The 20,802-nt window shown below is 37.3% G+C and overlaps 1 protein-coding gene across 2 annotated transcripts in view; it reads right to left on the bottom strand.

Moving 5' to 3' along the window:
* The window catches only part of NEK7 (NIMA related kinase 7), a 132,695-nt gene that overhangs the window by 46,608 nt on the left and 65,285 nt on the right, over window positions 1–20,802 (bottom strand). For both annotated transcript variants that reach the window (XM_012744366.3, XM_012744365.2), the window contains exons 3-5: window positions 19,434–19,574; window positions 6,506–6,568; window positions 4,920–5,030 (exon numbers count right to left, since the gene is read on the bottom strand). In XM_012744366.3, the coding sequence (XP_012599820.1) occupies window positions 4,920–5,030; window positions 6,506–6,568; window positions 19,434–19,574 (315 nt within the window). The remainder of the gene's footprint in view (window positions 1–4,919; window positions 5,031–6,505; window positions 6,569–19,433; window positions 19,575–20,802) is intronic.

A 20,802-nucleotide genomic window follows, 5' to 3' on the forward strand; every position in this document is an offset into this window, starting at 1 on the left:
TGATTGAGGCCATAGGTATGAATGAAACCAGCTATAAAGTAAGGACAAAGGGAAAAAAAAGACTGAAACTTAAAACTCCATCATTAAATCATTAAAGACCAGAAGAAAAGAATCACAGTCTCCAGAGAGGTGGGAAGAAAACCAAGGCACTCTGGGACTCCTTCTCTGATCATCTCATTTAAAATAGCAATGCCCTTTCTCCAAACTCCTTATTACCTTTCTTTCTTCACATTTCTCCATTGCACTATCAATATCTGGCATGCCATATACTCTACTTGCTTATCATTTGCTCTGTCTTGCCCACCAGAAGAAACCGTTTCTTAAATGAACGAACGAACGAACGAATGAATGACAAGTGTGGCATGTGTGTGTGTGCGCGCATATATGAGCATGTTTAAGATAAAAGTGACCTGGGCACGTGTAAATAATGATAGAAGGGGTCCACAAGTGCATAATGGTTCTGAATTCAGGACTGGGAATGACAGGGTTTAAATTTTCTGAGAATATGGGCAGAGCAAGGATAGGGAATCCAGGCAGAGGAACACACTACAATTCCTCCTGTCTAACAAGAATATGGTAACAGGAAAGACGGAGGAGAGAACGGTAACAGATGCAAGTTGGTCTAGCAGGTTTGGCCATGGGAAGATGCAGGCATTCCTGCCTGATGACTTGGATTTACTCAGTAACATTTGAGGAATGATGTCATCTGAAAGAGTAAAGAAGGGTAGAATTGTATAGTGCACGGAGGAGAGAAGAGTGGTAATCAGAGGTTTAAATGGAATAAAGAAAATCTGAGTACCTATCAGACATCATATATTCAGATATGCATGGATAGATAGGTGCATATCAATGGATAAGCATATATTTTTACATGTATCTAAAAATAAGTAAATATATAAGCATATATATTTTATATTACTTAATCTTCATAATACTTAGGACAAGTATTATCAATCCAATTTTATGGATGTGGAAACTATAGTTCAGTCATTAAGATTACGTAATAAATCAAGTTCATCTATAGCACCACTGCTTAAAACCCTATTGCCATCAGAAATTCTACATCTAGATTTAGTTGTCCTGTTATAAATACCCATTACGAACCACACTTCTCTTTTATATAACTTATTACAACTGCAGATTCATAATTTCCTATGAGTATTAGTTAAATGCCTGTCTCTTGCAATGAGTTCCAAGAAAGCATAAACCATGTATGTACCTGGTACACTGTAAATGTTCAATAAGTGAATAAATGAAATGTAGAGCTTTTATGGGTAAAGCTATCAATTGGTAAACCTATTTGAGAAAGTAATTTGGCAGTATCTGTTATGATTTAAAATGTGAATACTCTATTACTCAGCAATATTATTTATATGAATCTAAGTAACAGAAATAGATAAAAGAGTATGTATAGATATAGCTGTATTGATATATACAAGGCTTTGTTTCTGAGGTTTCTCTTTAAGAATAAAAATGAACATAATCCAATGGTCTATTAACAAAGCAATAATTACATACATTGTGATGTGATGGAGAAAGAATGCACATATTAGAGTATATTTTTGCATTTAAATGTGTGTGTAAAGACAGTGAATAAGGTTGGGAAGGTTTTTGTACATAAAAATTAGCGGTTAGCTCTGGGACATGGGAATGAGGGAGGAGGGGGAGGACCTTCACCACTTGAGAAAATTCATGCGAGGAAAAAAAAGGCCTTTCATTTTATATTTTAAAAATTACATAAAGACTAAGTTTAAATCAAATGGAGAGAAAAGCCATAACTAAGTGCACTATTAAAATACATCAATCCATAATAACATTAATTCTATTAGAGAAAGAAGTCAGACAGATCACATAGATCAGATCTTCCCAAGTTATTAAATTATTTTCTTTGAATACAATTTAGGTATCTGGTCAGATCTAAAATATCACATTGCAAAAGACATACAGAAACACAACCAGGATATGAAGATATTTTATTCAGGTGAAACTGTTTGGTCAAACTTTCTGTTATGGCCACTATGCCAAGACTGTTGTAAGATCCAGAGATTTGACAAAACGACTTTCAGCTTTCTCCAAAAGAACCTAGGAAACCTGACCCAGGATGTCTTATATCCTGACTAGGCAAAAACTGATAGTACCTATAAAAAAGGACAGGATCATTAAAAGGTTATATTTTATGAAGCCTACTAGAAGGGAAGGAGGAATAATAATAAAATTCTCTAAGGAAGAACCACTTCAGTATTCTACCTAAGTACATGCAGTTGTTACATAAGCTCATAACTTATTAGAACTCAGCTGATACCATTTAAAAAATCATTTTCCCCCTAAGAAGTCCTTTACATGATAGACACCTTCAAATTTCAGTCAGAAACCTCAAGGGTATTCCAAGGATATAGTTATAAATGTATATATTTATATATATGTATATATAGAGAGAATATATATGGAATTCTCTCTATACATGGAATTACAAAGGTGTAATTCTATAATAGTAAGTTACTACTCATTACCAGACAGAATTCTGTTGTTCTGAATCTATTTTACTGATAGATAAGAATTTGCCCTCTTTTCCTTTCCACTATAAGTAATTAACTCTCTTAGCTAAAGGTTCACTCTCTTATAAGGACTACATTTACTTTTACATGTCTCTCTAGTAGAAAGCTGTATTATAAAATTTTGTGTTTGGGTACTGTATTTGCATTTCTTTTGAACATTATTACTAAAATTTCTTATTGTTCTTCTTTTTTCTTTTAGCATATCTAGGGGTACAAATGTTTAGGTTACATACATTGCCAAGGGATGCAGCTGAACATGGGTGGCAGGCAGGAATACACCTTAAGATATAGCGAGCAAGGACCGTTTGTCCCTTCCGGCCTACTATGACTTAGCTCCAGACTTTCAAGTGACAGAGAATAACAATAACAATATAGCAGCAGCAGCCACATTTACATAGCTTTACAATGCATGAGGCACTGTTCTAAACTCTTTTTTTTTTTTTTTTGAGACAGAGTCTCACTTTGTTACCCAGGCTAGAGTGAGTGCCATGGCGTCAGCCTAGCTCACAGCAACCTCAAACTCCTGGGCTCAAGCGATTCTGCTGCCTCAGCCTCCCGAGTAGCTGGGACTACAGGCATGCACCACCATGCCCGGCTAATGTTTTCTATATATATTAGTTGGCCAATTAATTTCTTTCTGTTTATAGTAGAGACGGGGTCTCGCTCTTGCTCAGGCTGGTTTCGAACTCCTGACCTTGAGCAATCCGCCCGCCTCGGCCTCCCAGAGAGCTAGGATTACAGGCGTGAGCCACCACGCCCGGCCTAAACTCTTAATAAACATTAATTTAATAACCACAACAACCCTATGAAGTACATTCTATAATTATTATGTTTCTGAGAAAATGTGGCACAGAAGGGTTTAGTGACTTGCTCAAGGACAAGAACTTTTTTAGCTACTGTTTGTTACTTGGGGGGGTTTATTAATTGCAGCTAACCTTAAATCCAATTAATATACCCTTAGGAAAAAAAGTTAAGCAACCTTTAAGTGGTCCAGTCAGGGACTGACATCCAAAATCTGACTGCAAAGCCCACTTTCTGCCATGATGGGTCCCTCCCAGAAACAGGTTGCACTGCTCTAGAACCTTCCAGCCTCCTCCTGTGATGTCCAGAGACATCAGATGGGTCTGCTCAGAGAAATCAAGCAGCAAAATTGTCATTCTGGCTTATTGAAGATGCGTCTCTTGGCCTATTTCCAAGTTGATTTTGAAATGTTCACATATTTAAGTGGACTAGTGTGAATGTCGCCAGGTAATCCAGCTTCAGAATCATTATGGATCACTGTCACCTACCATTTATTACATATCTATCACATTATTACATATTTTAGCTACCATTTATTACATATCATAGACCACATTGCATTGAGGTTTTTTTTAATTATTATTATTATTTCAGAATATGACAGGGGAACACATGTTTTGGTTACATGGATTGCTTTTGTACTGCTTGAGTCAAAGTTATAAAGCAGGCCCGTCATTCCAGATAGTGTGCATTGTACCTGTCAGGTATGATTTCACCTGTCCTCTTCTCTCCGCCCCCAACCTGTATGATTCCTGTTGAGTTGTACTTCCATCTGTACATATGAGAGCTATTTGGTTAGTTCCAATTTAGTAGTGAGTACATGTGGTGTTTGTTTTTCCATTCTTACGATACTTCATTTAGGAGAATGGTCTCCAGTTATATTCAGATTGTTGCAAGAGGTATTAATTCATTTTTTTTGCTGAATAGAACTCTATGATATACATATACCACATTTTATTAATCTACTCATGTACTGATGGGCACTTGAGTTGATTCCACATCTTTGCAATTGTGAATTGGGCTGCTTTAAACATTCAAGTGCAAGTGTCTTTTTGATAAAATGACTTTTTTTTCCCTTGGATAAATACCCAGTAATGGGGTTGCTGGATCGAATAGTAGGTGTGCTTTTAGTTCTTTGAGGAATCTCCATACTATTTTCCACAGAACTTGCACTAGTTTGCAGTCCCACCAACAGTGTGTAAGTGTTCCTTTCTCTCCACATCCGTGCCAGCATCTATTGTTTGGGGAACTTTTTGATAAAAGCCATTCTCACTGGGGTTAGGTGATATCTCATTGTGGTTTTGACTGCATTTCTCTGATGATTAGTAATGTTGAGCATTTTTTTATATGTATATTTAGCCATTTGTCTATCTTCTTTTGAAAAGTTCCTGTTCATGTCTTTTGCCCACTTTTTAATGGAGTTATCTGATTTTTTTCTTACTGATTTGCTTGAGGTCTCTTTTTAAAGGTACTTTAGTACCTAATATGCCTATATATTTAACAGACAACTCTATCAGAAAATATAAAACTTTCAGACCATTAATAAAAAAAAAAAAGGCTTACCTTTATCATTCTGGATAGATCACCAGCATCTGCTAATTCCAAAACTATGTTTAGTTCATTATCTTCAATGAATGATGCATAATATTTAATTACATTTGGATGGTTGAGTTGCTGAGAAAATAAAACACGCACCAAGAAGTTTTCTTATTGTAAATTCCCCAAAGTCACGTATAGTTTTATAACTTAAAAATAAACTTACTGTATTTCATTTTTAAATTACATAAATCTTAACATGACAGCGTATTTTTCTTTAATCTAGTGAATTTTGAAACAAATATGATTATTGAAACTAAAACCAGGCACAAACCAATTTTAAAATTCTTTATTAGAAATAATAAATTTTGTACATAAAACTTTTAAAAACAGCACTATGCCCAAAAAGCATAAAAGATGCAATAAGTGAATGACAGAATTAAATCACCATGTGCTAAATATTATATGTTTTAAAATGAGAACTGTCATTTAAGACTACTCAAGGGTAAATAAAGAATCCCTTTTATGCCTACTTTGAAGTTAGGGCTGCTCCTAGTATAACTCCAGCCAATAGAGAAAAAAAACTCGTATCTAAAATACTATATCTAACTATTGCTTTACATCAAATAACATAAATATACAGAACTTATTTGAGTTGAGTCATAAAATCATCCTTAAGAAAAATTTTACCTTGTAGGAATATATGCCTCAGTTTATACACCTTTACTATCTTTTTGTTGAATCTTTAAATATGTTAACACAAGACAAATTGTTTCTCAGAGAAATATTCAAGAAGTATAGCTAATTTTCTTCTTTCTACATACAGTTTTCTCCTCATATTTTCTACAATGACATGTTATTTCTATAGTAACACTTTATATTTAAAACGGTTACTTCATGTGCCAAGAAATAACTACAACTAACAGAATAGTCAGAAAGCACAGTTTGTTTTGACCTTACCCTTATCTTTTTGGATAAATTTGATTCATTTTTGGCATAAAAAATACCCAAGTCTTACCTAAAAGTTTAAAATATAACATAAGCCACTGCATTTTTCAAAAGAGACTTATAACTAGCAAAGAAGTAGTGCAGAGATAGCTGAAATCTCTGTCATATTCTTAGTGGGTGAGAAGCTGAAAAGCCAAATCCTGACATGCTCTTTATATCCACCTTTTCTAAATTTGGATAAAAGATTAAAGAATATTATAAAAAGCACATGAACCATTTGGATTAGTCTACATTTTTAATATAACACATCTTGAGATAATACTTATATGCATGTACATTCCTTAACTTTTCGAATGTGTCTTGTTGAGATGGTCAAGAAAAAATTTCTCCAATGTTTTATGGGCCCATTTTATCTATTTCCTAGTTTGAAATTAGGAGGGAAAAAAAGCTGACCCTACCAAATGCTCCGATTAAATTATTTTACAGTGAATCCAACAGGTAACTACATTCTTCAATGTACTGAGATGCAAACGTATTTAATGTTACCTGAAATCAGTGTGGCATAAATCATAAAAATCATTTTGCTTATAAATATGGAATTTTAATAAACCACTTTCATCAACACATTCAGTTATGTTCAAAATAGTCAATAGTTCATCATTTACCTTAAGGAGATCTATTTCTTTGATGCAATCGGCACGTGCTTTCGCATCCATTAAATCAAATATCTAAAAATAGAATCCAGAATCATTTATTAAAATAATAATCTATGGTTCAAGCCACCATGTAAATTCATAATACTCTACATATAATGATATACAGATTAAGAAATTTTCTTTCTGATTAGCTTTCAGTGACTGTGGAGATCTGCAGGCATTTTATCTCAAGTTACCACCAAAGCTTACATTTTTCCCCCCGAAGGCAGTCAGTATTAAAAAATGGAAAAGAGAACAGCTATATCTCTTGGTACTAGGATCTTAAGTCCCAATGAACAAAACTGAAGTTAGGATCATTAAGATGATAAAATAATAGTTAATATACATTGAGTAATTAATATATGCTAAATGTATTACATGAACTACCTCATCCAATTCTCACTTAACCCTTATGGAGACGATAATATTAGTATTCCCATTTTGCAGATGAAGAAAAGGAAGTTTAGAAAGCATAAGAGACTGACAAAAGATTATACAGCTAATCAACTGAGCAACCAGAATTCATTTTCAGAGTTATCCAACTGGAACCTAACCACGGAAACATTCACCTGTTCCACCAAATCATGTCTAAAAGTCTAGTATGTGCACCTTAACCATGGTGGTATCACTGCAAGGGGGTAAAAACTGGTTCTTTGAGGAGAGGGGTGACTAGATTTTACTCTTTTTAAGTATAAAGCACAGATACACACCCAGTTCTATACTGTATTTGTGGTACTAAGATTTCATGGGTGGGAGTAATTAGGAAAAAATGTCTAAAACGGCAGCCTGAGGGATGATAATGAAGAAAAAGGTTGAGAACTATTACTTTAATGTGAAAACCATTAAAATAAATAATACAATTAAAAAAACATTTTGTGTGTCTCTGAAAACACAGAAATCTCCGAACGTTCCAACCATGTGGAAAACAAACAAACAAGTAAAAAAGCAGTTTCTTAGATATTACAAAAAACATCTGAATAACTCAATACGGCAAGCTGGTCAAAACCTTAGTCACATTAACAAATAAAAAAATTTAATGCCATTTTTAGTCAAATTTGATCGGTTTTCCCCAATCCAGCCAGCCAGCGCATTCCAGGAAGGGCAGGTGTTGACGTGAGAGGAGGGGTCTTTCCAACTAGGGAAGGGATTGCTAAACATCCGCCAGAGAGCACTGGTCTCTTTAGTCTTCACTGCAATCTTGTAAGGTAGGTAGTACTGACTCCAATTTAGGGATGAGAATTGCAGTGTAATATGGTTATGGATATAAAGCAACTAAAGGACAGAGTCAGGCCCAGAAGCCAGGTTGTTTCAGCTTCACAGTTGGTGTCTTCTCCACGGGCCTGGGCTGTCAAGAAGTTTAACACGCACATAACTAGTTAGCACTAAAATACGTGTGTGCAAAGTATAGTATCAGAAACATAAAGAGGGACTCCCCCCATATGGGGAGGAGGTAACATTAGAGCTGAATCCTAGAAAAATTATGGGATTCTGTCAGCCAGAAATAAGAGATATCTAATACATTAAAAGTAAATATAGGATAAGGGTGTATAATTGCAGCTTATAATAGGCAACTTTTGCTGTATGTATCATGCTTAATAGCCAAAGATGCACAAGGTTCTAATTTTTTAATTAAAAAATAAATGTGAGGATATTAAATAAGATTTTAAAACAGAAATAAAATCCATAAATTCACTGCCTTAAAAAATTTTAGCTTTTGCTTAGTCCCTTTCATTTTTTGTATAAATGCATGTTTTTTACAAAATGGAAAAAAAATAGCAGCAGTATAAAAAAATGCCCCATGCTTTTTCACCTAACATTATAGCAAGATGGTTTCCATATTTCTAGTCTTCAACTTATTTCTACTGTTTTTCATGAAAACTTCAAGCATCAATTTTTATGTTTTGCAAGTTTTAATGTGAAACAGTCAATTGCTGCACGCTGTTAAGATTTGAAAAATATGGAATCTTAGTTAATGGCTTACAAAAACAGATGACATCAAAGTTCCTCTCAGATAACAGAAAAGGAAATATGCATGCTTGTACATGTATTATAAATAGCAACTTCTCTCTTCTCCATTAATAGTAATTCTAAGCACCTCAGCTATAGTGAACTTGTGTGAACTACCATGATCACAGAAAAGGAAAGCAGCTGAGAAAGGAAAGGAACAGGGAAAGAAAGGAAAGGAGTATGAGTGGCAAATCACCATCACAAAGTTCATATAAAATATCTAGTAAGATATTTTTTGCAAAACATCAAGCTCTTATATATATCAAACTTAGGTAAAATGAGGTAATACTTTAGATATAAATGAACACCAGTAGCAGAGGCTAAAAAAAAAAAAAAAAAAAACTACCACGTTAATACAAAAAGTATGATACCACTTACTGAAGGAAGAAACTCAAACTTCTCTCCAAAGCATCATAGTTTTACTCCACACACAAATAATTATTACGAATAACCCGATCCTGGGTACAGACAAGCTTAAGCTATACGTGTTCATGTTTTCTATCATTTATAAAACCACACTTACTGCCATCTTGTTATTAGAAATCTAGTAAGCTGTGCATCTTTAAGGACTTGTAAGAAATTAAGCATGCAGTCCTTACAGATGCACGCTGTAAGGTACAGAACGCACACTGGACACAGAAAACCAACGTGGAGCTTGTGAGTGCTACTTGTACAAAGTGATATGAGAACTTCAACAGTGTGCGCTACGGCTGACAGGGCTCTTGATACTTGGTTTATACAAGCAGGAAAGTGTAACCTTTCAGAAAAATTTTTATAAAAATTAAGTAAAATCAAAAGTTCTTCACTTATAGGAATAAGCATTGCATTTAGCAATTTCACAAAGACGAGCTGTTCATTCCACCAAATTGCAAGACAACAGCTGCCAGAAAAATGATGTTGTTACTATCTAACATGTTGACAATAATAACAAACAATAATGTAAACAGAAGAATTTGGACTTGATGTTAGTTATAGGTATGAAATACACACACGGAATGCCTGTGCTTAAAAATCAAAATGGCAAGAGAAATAACTGAATCCTGCCAGAGCATGAATGCTGACTGCACTCTCAGGAACTGGTAGCCAAGCTAGGAAGCACAAAATTTTAAGCATTTTAGATCTTGAAGGAATCCCTGAAATTTCTTTTTTAGGGGACAGAGAAAGAATACTGCCTGCACAGTGCTAGTGATTAACATGAAGAAAATCAGAAACATGGAGACACATACAAATCTAATCTCTCAGTAATCAATGTCTCTATCATGGGAAAACATACTAAAAAATCAAAAGGGAGTAAGATGAGAATAAAATATGTGTAAGAGCTTTGGGAAACTGTAATTAGATAGAAAATACCAAGATAGAAACATGCTACATAGAAATCACAAATCTTTAATTAAACTTATATTTAAATTAATTTGGAACACAAATTAACTTTTATTTTTAATAGAATTTCAATGATTATCAAAAATCACTCCTCAAATACTGGGAGAAATAAGCATTGATGGTACATTTAAGGCAAAACTAAATCCTAAGCCAACTACATTTACAAAAACATTTAACTGGAAATTCAAAAGTATCTTATCTTTCCTTTGCTCTTAGCCAACATGTCAAGACAAAAATAAATAATGAATCTTTTTTTTTTTTTTTGAGACAGAGTCTCGCTTTGTTGCCTAGGCTAGAGTGAGTGCCGTGGCGTCAGCCTAGCTCACAGCAGCCTCAAGCTCCTGGGCTCAAGCAATCCTTCTGCCTCAGCCTCCCAAGTAGCTGGGACTACAGGCATGTGCCACCATGCCCGGCTCATTTTTTCCATATATATTAGCTGGCCAATTAATTTCTTTCTATTTATAGTAGAGACAGGGTCTCGCTCTTGCTCAGGCTGGTTTCGAACTCCTGACCTCGAGCAATCCGCCTGCCTCGGCCTCCCAGAGAGCTAGGATTACAGGCGTGAGCCACCGCGCCCGGCCAATAATGAATCTTTAGATTAAATCATTCCCAATCTTAGATGCAGAACTGTCTGATGATTTCATGAGCAAGAAAAGACATTATGGATGGGGGAAAAAATCTGGATTCTGTAAAAATATCTTACATATAATATGTACAAGCAAGTTTTCAGAATGCATCTTTTTCAGTGCTACCAAAATTTCTTCAGGTTTTTAAGCTTATTTTATACTTGGTAAGAGCAAAGTTATTTGCTGTGGTTAGGCAAGTACTAGCTGATAAATTCTTGGTATTCTCTGAATCACTGTAAAAGTTTTCCTCTGTCATCTTAAAATTTTGCCAAAATTACTCATAGCTAACAAAACTGAAAAGGTAAGAGAGTCCTTCAAGTAACTTTTTAAAAATCTTTAAAGAGGCATTATGTCAAATTATTAGAAGAAAAACCACTTACAATGCAGCAAAGAAAGTACTCAAAATTATATACTAAGAGAGTCTGACAAACCTGGTATATCTCATCTTAAATAAACCTTAAATATAAGGAAATCTAAACCAAATGCCTCCTGGGCCTCACTGGTTTTATAGAGGCTAAACAATGAACTGAGCACTGTTTCCCAAAACCAAAAAGCCCTGTCTTCCTTAGACGTGTCCTCCTTGATTCTTTTGATCTCACCCTGTTTCAAGTCTCTGTTATTCCCACTGTTCTTAACCCTCCTAACCCTGATGTTACGATGACATTTCCGTCGCTCTACTCCGACTGCCCAGTGGCTGCACAGATCCTCCCCGAGCTTGGCCCTAAGTCCCTCCTCTGTCTAAGGAGTATTTCTGCTGTCAGCCTGCAGAGTTCTGGTTCTCCTCCAGGATGACTGGCAGGCAAAGAAAGACTTTCTCCTCCAGAGCCTCTCTCTTTAGTTTGAAAGGGGAGAAGGTCGGTAAAGGGGTTAGAAAATACATAGCAGACGGCCTGTAGCCTCTCTAAATAGAAAGTTCAATCGCTGAACAAAATAATCTCCAAATAATTAGTCTCCACCACCACCCCTTCCTGCCTAAATACAAAAACACTCCAAAGGATGGAGAGGGTGAAGTGAGGAGACGGATAGAACTGAAGCCAGGTGAGTCCAAGCGGAGTCCTATGCTGCTCCCAGAGCTTGCTGCCTCTAACGCCCAGCCCTGTGATCTAGTCTGTCAGCCCTCCTCTCTCACCCTAATGCATCAGCATGTCTGAACTAGAAACTGAAAGGCAGTGCTCAACTCCTTTCTTGCAGATTCCTTAAAGGCCGTGGCAAATGATGGCATGGAACTACAAACCTGTTTGTGTCACTAATTATTCTATGACTACTGAAAAACCTTTGTTTCCAAGGGGAAACATTGTAACCCTGAGGCCAGTACATGGCACTCCACCTTCCAGTCCATCAGTCAGCTCTGTTCCACAGGCTTCCTTTAAGTTAGAAAAACTACTGTGAAAGTCATCTTTTGTTCAGATTTTGTAAGAGCTTGAAGCTCAGAAAAGCTTAGGGCTGGGGCTACAGATGAAGAAACCACCACATAGAGGAACACTGGCAGCCTTGAGTGAGAATGTAAAAATCCAAAATTGTAACTGTGAGAAATATACCACGAGGAGTAGGAAAAAGAGGAGCCATTGAAGGGAACAGAAAGAGGACATCTGGAGAGTGGGAGAACCAAGGCGGTGCAATCACAGCAAACAGGAGAGGCCAGTCCTAAGAACCTGAGAGCACTGAAGCTACACATTCTACAGAGACTGATAAGAAGGTGAACTGACCATGTCTGCAGTCAGAGGAGGGAGGCTGACGTGGGAAGAATGGGGCAACCCGTGCACAAGTCTCAAAGGAGGCAGAAGAGAAGGGTCTCCTCCCAAGAACAGGCTGAGTGAAGAGAAGACAGGCTGGGATAGCTACGCAGTCATGAAAGCATGCTGGACAGCAGGGACTGTCCCCGTCAAACAGGTGGTGACATGAGCCGCTCAGCGTGAGGGGACGAGGGCTGTGGCTGAGGCAGCTACTGCAGCGTCATGATCATACATCCACTGATGTGGGGCTCTTCTCATAACGGTGAGAATATATCCAAGTGGGAGTGTATTTCCAAAGAGAAGTAAGCAAATCTCCAAGAAATACCTGGAGAGGTCTACGGTGTGGGACTTGGAAAATGATCTCATGTGAACAGAGAATAAAGAAATACACAGAGGAGATAAACTATGATTGCAGATTCGGAAGATAAGGGAGATTCTAAAGTAGGAGCATCCGCGTAGCTAAAATAACTGACAGGTCCAAGAAAACAAGTGAAATCAGGTCTCAAATATGAGGTACAAGAATATGGGCTGGTGCCTGGTGGCCAGGATGAGGTCAAGGACAAGTCTGGTTGGAAAGACAAACGGGAGAGAGATGGGAATCAGAGTTAGAGAGGGGGTTGGGGGAGTCTAAGATGGAACAGGTCGAGTGTTGGGGGGGCTGTGACGGTGGCTTGAGAGAGGCAGCCCAGTGCCCTGGAGCTTGGCGTGGTGAGAACCCATGAGGCCAACACGGCGCCAGGGAATGGACGGACGAAAATTGAGAGCAAGGGACCTGCAAAAATACATATATGCACATTTATATAAAATATATATAATATGCTGAACTCAACACACAGACACACACCCCAGACTGGCAGACAAGGGACAATGATGGAAAAATACTGACTGGGTGGCCCTGATTTCAAAGAGGAGGAGTATGAGGTTGCTTATGGAGAACTGGGTCTGAAGTGGCCGTGGAAAGCACGTTGAACGAAGGTGATTCCACTGGACTCCAAGTCAAGAAAGGAAGAGCACCTTACGTTGGGGAGGGCTGTGAGGAAAGTGTGAGGGCCAGAGATGAAGCAAGATTCATTTCAAGAACAAGAACTGAAAATCTATGTATGGAGAAAAGGTCAGATATGTTGTCTCTTCAAACGTGCCTTGAACGTGGAAGCTATTATATCAATATCACTTTATTTGCTTTTGCACATTCTTCTGGCACTAATGTTTACGAAACTTTTTAAATTTCATATTTTGTAATTCTTATTCATAATGCTAATGATATTATTTAATAGCTGAAAATTTTTAATTAGTGATTTTGGCATTATTACTATTGTGTACTGAAGAGGATTAATTCATTTTCTACACAGTGGTCTGCACAATCTTTAAAAAGTGTACCGGATTTTATCACTCACCTGCCTAAACTCCTTCAGTGGCCATCCATCACCTTCATAACAACACACATAAAGCACATATCAACCTCTCTCCACGGCCCACACAGAAAACCTACAGAAATCTGGTTCTCCTCCAGCTCCACAGGCCCACGCCGCTCCTCTCCCTTACTCCATCCACTGGGATCACAGTGATCTGTTCTTAGCGCATCTATCTAAACCCGTACTATTGCTCAGAGTCAGTACCTCTGCTGTTCTCTACACCTGAACCTTCTCATTCCTACTGTTCAGATGACTGACTCCTGATCCTCCGCCTAGGCTTAAATGTCACATCCTCAGGGAAGTCTTTGCTAGACACTCTCTCTAAAAAGCTCTCCTTCTCCACCGAGTTTGCCTCTAACACCACAGCCAGAGGGGTCACTTCCTTTATGGCTATAATGATTCACTCTCTGTCTCCCCCACAAAAATGCTGAACTCAATTACTGTGTCCCTGTTCAGAACAGTGTCTGTCATGTAGTAGGTCCTCAACAGACATTACATAGAACATAATAAAAACTTCAACAGCATAAATAAAAGTCACTTCAGTTATATTTATTTACCTAGCCTGGCCATAAGAAGAGTTTATAATTTAAAATTTTTAAGATAAATCTATATAGCCAAAACTTGCATTATCATAGTAATAACCCTAAGGTACCACAAGATGCTACAGAAAAAAAATTCTGGAATGTCAAAAAAGTACAAAAGACTAAATGATTTTACTGATGTACACATTATCATTTAAACATCTTAACATTAGTAATCTATTTATGCTGTATATGGTGATTCATTATAATCTCAAAATGCTAACCATTCAATAAAACTAAAAATTTACTATATTTCTCATATGCTTAGAAATGCTTCAATAAGATTGCAAGTGCAAATAAACAAAATTATGAAGGTTTAATTTTTAAGATAAAAGACCAGGCCACTTTGACAAGTAAAACTAACATCAATTTACTGAATTGTTCTCCAAGCTTTTTAAATGTCATTTATGGATTATTCTTACAAATGCCTCTTAATTTTCATTTATTCAAATGAAAACTGAAAGCCTGAAAGGAAGTCTATAGAGATTAAATGACGAAGTTCATAAAAGCTGCAAGATAAATTTAGTAATCACAATGAGCACGGACAAAGAGCCTGAATATATGGCTATAGAGACTATGGATGCATAAAAATCACTCTATCTTATGGAAGAAGCTATCATTGTCCATAAATTTCTAGTTACATGCACACACCCGGAACCTAGAATCTAAAATTAACTACATAAAAGTTAAGTTACACTTATTAAAAGTTACTTTCTTGGCAAATGCTTTAACACACAATCAAACATAAGTATAAAAGGAAAGCATCAGACATCAAAGAATACTTTTCCTTTCAGAAAAATTTTTTGAGATCACCTGGATCAAAAAGTTGAATTTGAAGAAAACATATTATCACTTTGTTTGTAAATATACATAAAGTATGTTTTTTAGCTTTTCATTCTCAAAAAAAAATCCCTGATAATGGATGTCACATAGCAAAACGTGTTACTTGAAAATATAACTTAAGAGTAAGCAAAGAAAAATTAAGCATTAATGAATTAAGAATCACATACCTCACCCTGCTTTTAAAAAAATATGAAAATACGTATAAGAACTGAGAAACAAAAAACTCATACTACTATAGCATCCGGTCATTAGATTGACAAAATAAAAACCAATTCCAATTATAGAGCTCTAACTAATGAGCTAACAACAACAACAAAAAAAAAACCAAGATTGCATGTACTAGATCAAAACAATTCTTTGATAAAGAACGGAAGCAGGCTAGGCATGGTGGCTCACTCCTGTAATCCTAGCACTTTGGGAGGCTGAGGCAGGCGGATTGCTCGAGGTCCGGAGTTCGAAACCAGCCTGAGCAAGAGTGAGACCCCATCTCTACTATAAATAGAAAGAAATTACTTGGCCAACTACAAATATATAGAAAAAAATCAGCCGGTCATGGTGGCGCATGTCTGTAGTCCCAGCTACTCGGGAGGCTGAGGCAGGAGGACTGCTTGAGCCCAGGAGTTTGAGGTTGCTGTGAGCTAGGCTGACGCCACGGCACTCACTCTAGCCTGGGCAACGAAGCGAGACTCTGTCTCAAAAAAAAAAAAAAAAAAAAAAAAAAAAAAGAACAGAGGCAGCTGTGAGACCCAGCTCACGTTCCCTGTGAGGACTTTCCCAGTGAGCCCTCCCATCTGTTCTCAAGGCTGCTCCCACCAGTGAACATCTCGTGATTCTAGGGGTGTCTCTGCTGTACCTCCATTGGAATCCTGTGAGTCCAACTGTCTTTATCTCAGTCTTCTCAATTCCTTACACTGACCAATGTGTACTAGGTGATCAATAAATACCAGTGGAATCAATTCAATGACCAACAGGAAGAGAAGGATCAGAGGAGGCGGCAGGGAGAGAGGGAAGCAAAGCTGGGACATAGAATTTCACAGCTGTTAACGTCAGTTGAGGCCCCATCTTGCTTCTTGCAAATGAACCATGATGGGGTATAGGCAAACTCTCAAAAAGACTGGTCCATGCTGCCATACACTGCAGGCTCCCAGATCCCTTCACCATCTCAAAGAAGAAACACGCACTCAGAGCACATACTCTCCTTTCCACACAGTGGTGACAGGCAAACCTGCAGGAAAGTCACCAGAGCTCAGCACGCTATTTTCTCCCGGCCCTGAATAAGTGAACTAGATGGTGTGGGATGAGGTTAGGGAGGGCCTTGAACACTGAACTGAGGAATCTGGATGGTCGTTCTCAAGTATTTCTTTAAAGATTTGCAAGCAGAGAAATGAATTATAAAAGCAATACTTTAGCATATGAACTCAACTAAAGTATTTAAGAATGATTCTACCAGAGCTGGGAACAGTAATAATACAGCCTTAAAATGAAAAGTTGCAAGAGGAAATTCGATATTTGATTCTTTAGGAATTTTTTGAAAAGTTGGGTTAGTATTCCTCAGAAAGGAAGATCATCTGGTTAACAACATTTGAAAACAATTTTAAGCTGCAGAGGTGACTTTTTCTTGTGCAGCATAAATGTACTGTAGCACAAGAATCAAGACCACAACTGAAATGCAGACGTGTGTTTCCCCACAAAGGTTTAGGACCTTGTTCCTTAAGTAAATAAGCTAAAAATATCTTCACAATGTCACTTTTTTACTCTATAAAGAAGTTACATGTAAACTAGAAGAAGCCACAATACCAACACTTGACAAAGCAGAGAGGAACGACACAATCCAGAAGAATAAACTAGCTTCCCACAGTAACTCGAGGTTTATCACAGTGTGAAGTGGAGGCAGCTGGAGAAGACGTCTAGTTAACACTGGGTGGAATAAAACCGTGCAAATTAACTCATGCCTGTTCAAACTCCCAATCAACAGAAAGAAAAACGTAGGGAAGAGTGTTTCTTCTTCCTCCCTCTGTCCATTCCGCCCTTCTTCCTTTCTTCCCTTTTCTTTCTTTCTAAATATTTCTAATGACAAGGTTCTGCAACTTAAAAGATCATCATTGAAACAGCATGGAGCCCCGTCTCTCTTCCACACTCAGAGTCAGTGACAAGGTGGAGAAGGAGCAAGAAGGCTCCGGACACCTCCCGATGGATTTCTCAATCTGCCCACCCTCCCATCTTGACTATCTGCGGCACACGGGTGGCTGTCTTCTCTCCAGTCTATTCTGTATGTTGAATTTACAATGCTATTTTGAAAATAATTAATTTTGAACAGTACTACCCTACTTGAGAGTCTACAGTGAATCCTCACTTGCCTACAGTTCAAATTCCTCTGTCTGGTTCCAACACTCTCCACAATCTGGTCTCACATTTACGGGCTGGCTGAAGTTCCAATTCCACCAATTCCAACAGCTCACACTGACATCTCCATTCTGTGAACTCCTATTTCAATCAAGAATCCACACCACAAGGCTTAACATCTAATTGTTCTAGACTCTTTTTCCCCTGCAGGGCAGGAATAATACCATCAGTTTCTTTTTTATTTCCCTCAGTGCTCAGAGATCATAGTAAAATTTTAATACATTTAAAAAATGGATCAAAGAATCCTTTTGTAAGGGACTAATCATTCCAAAAGTCATCTGTTTCATAATATCCACATCCTATACTGTGTTTTCTTAAGCTCTGAATGGCATATTAAGAGAGAGAAGATTGCAATTCTTATACACTGCTGGTGAAAAAGCAAACTGGTACAACTTTGGAAAACAATTCAGCATTAATGTGCAGTGGCCCATCATTCCCGTTCTTAAGCACAAACAGAGAAATTCTTGCTTTTATGTACCAGGAAAGACACACAGAAAATATCATAGAAGTAGCAAACAACTGTAAACAACCTAAACAGCAAGCAACAAGAGTAACTGAATACTACCACACAGCAGCGGAAAGGATAAGTAAGCTACAGTCATACACACCAACATGGGTTAATTGCTCAAACATGATGCTGTGTGAAAAAAGAAAGTTGTGTGTGTATGTGTGTGTGTGTGTAATATTATATTAACACATACATAAAATCTGCTTCATCTCTACCAAGTTCAAAAACTGCAGGAGTAAATAAGCCATAAACTTTATTTTAGAAAGTCATACTGATACAAGAAAAACTATAAAGAAAAATGAAGAAATGATAGACATTAAATTCAGGATACAGTAAAAGGGAAGTCAGTGGCAGACACAGGTCAAAAATATTTTTAATGTTTATTTCTTCAACTGGGTTGTGGATAGGAAAGTAGCTCTATTATTGTTTATATCTAACACATATGCCATATAAAATCTTTCATAAATAGTTAATATTTCATTTTTTAAATGTAAATAAAAAATTGTTCATCTCTAGAAAGACTGTTGCAAGTATGCTGATCACTTAAAAAAAAAAAAAGGAACTTAGGTGTCCCAGGTCTCCTTAGAGAAAAGATACCAGGATTGCAGAGCAAACTGCGAAGTCTGTGGCAGATGTGAACAGTAACTACCTTCATGGAGAAAGAGAAAGAAAATCACATGACGTCACACACACTATAAGGCAGAAACACAAGTATTTTCTAAGCCAGAGGAGTGCATTAGGGCAAGTGAAACTTTCAGGGCTCTGCCAAGTGAGCATTGCAGGGTAACTCAGCAGAGCCAGAACACCAGGGTTGGGGCAGGACTTGGAAGAGGAGCTGGAGCAAGATAAATGAATTTGCAAAAGACAGAAGAGAGAGCTAGGATACTCGGAGAGCAAAGCTGATTCCGAATGACACAAATACAACATGGAGATTTTAATTCAGATGTCAACCCTCCTATTTTATCTACCTCATTTTTTTATTTCCAAGTAAATAAAGTTCACTTCATCTTTCTTTTATTTATTGACAGTGAAGTTTGACTGCTATTTGCTAACTTCGTTTCCCAGCCTCACTGAACTTCCGCTGAGGATGCAGCATCCACTCAAACGTCCAGTTAGAAGCAATGGTGGTAACGCAAATCTGCCTCTTGAAACACAGCGTTGTAAAAGCTTTTCTAGGATCAATACCAGCTAAATTTTTAAAGCCTATCCCTAGAAGTAATGTTAAAACTAAAAGTTAATTTCCACTCCAGACTGCACTCAAGCTTTTAAAATTACAACGTTCATTCTTTTCCCACACTCTCAACTTAAGGATTTCATTCCCCAATCATCCTGGACATACTTTTCTCTATCAATATCATTCACAAAGCACATTTCACATTGGTTTATATAATTAAAATCATCTTACCTGCACTTTTTTTAAAGCTACTGGTACTCCATCCAAGAGACAGGCTGCTCTATAAACTTCACTAAATTGTCCACGACCAATTTTCTTTTCTATTCGAAAGTTGGCTAACGTGTTATAGCCCATGTCCGGTCGTAAGGCCTTCTGCAATTAAAAACGTCAGAAAAATTTTCAGTCACAATATACATACAATACACATGATCATCGATCATTTTCACATGAGCAGAGGACACCTATGGCAAGCTTTCCAATATCTGTTCATTTAACAAATATTTATGGAAACCTACTCACACCAGGCCCGTCCTACACACAGAACACAGTGGCAGACTACAGACAATGATCCCTATGCTTGAGAAACCTGCATTCTAATGAGGGGAAAATAACAAACAAGTAAACAGGAAATACACATGTGAGGCAGTAAAGGCTAAAAAGAAAATGTAAATCAAGGTAGAGGGACATAACATGGGAAAGAAAGGATTCTGAAATTTTAGATACGAACTCCCCATAACTTGTCTTTAGTGCACAGGATAGGAACTTGCCCCATCTAATCTAGTATTTCTCTGACATTTCTTTATTAACACATTTCTTTTCTTTTTTAAACACTCTTTGAGTTGAAATGGACTGTGTGTATGTGTGTGTATATATATGTATATAATATATATATTCGTTTAGCCCAACCTGTCAACTAATGCATGATACATTTCTTAACTTCCTAGCAGTTATTTAACTTCTGCAAAGAATTATTTGCAGTGCCAGGGAGTCTACCATCACATCATTACCATTTCAAGTGATTTTGTTGTTGTTGTTTTTGTTTGTGGAAAAAGTCATTTCTTTATTTACTGACATTTTTTGGTATTTACTATGTGCCAGAAGCTGTGCTAGCTGCTAGGGAAACAGAGACCAATCAGAAATATTAATATTTTCGGCTCTCAAACGGCTTACCCAAATACATGGGAGAGGCTCTTCACTGCTGTAAGGGAAACAATTATAGGGTATCAGCAGCAGGGGGCACAGTGGTCGTCCCTATTTTGAGACAAAACTCAAATTTTACCCACTGTCCTGGTTCTTTTGTTCACTTGTTCGTGGACATACTCATCCATTCACTCACAGCAGTGAACGTTAGCTGAGCGTCTACTATAGTCAGGCACTGTCTACTGCTAAGGTCATAGCACACACCCAAGGAACACCGCCTTGTACACCCCTCGTGGCACTAATTTTAGCATCACTACCTACATAAAATATGACAAAATAGTCTATTCTAGCTATCATACGCCCTTATATTTTCTCTTTTTTGCCTAAATGTGCCTGTGCCTTTTCCAGATTCTGGATCACTGATAAGTACACTCTCCTCACACCCTCTGTTCCCTCCCCA

This window comes from Microcebus murinus, chromosome 23 (genome assembly GCF_040939455.1).
Source record: "Microcebus murinus isolate Inina chromosome 23, M.murinus_Inina_mat1.0, whole genome shotgun sequence".
Taxonomy (NCBI): Eukaryota; Metazoa; Chordata; class Mammalia; order Primates; family Cheirogaleidae; genus Microcebus; species Microcebus murinus.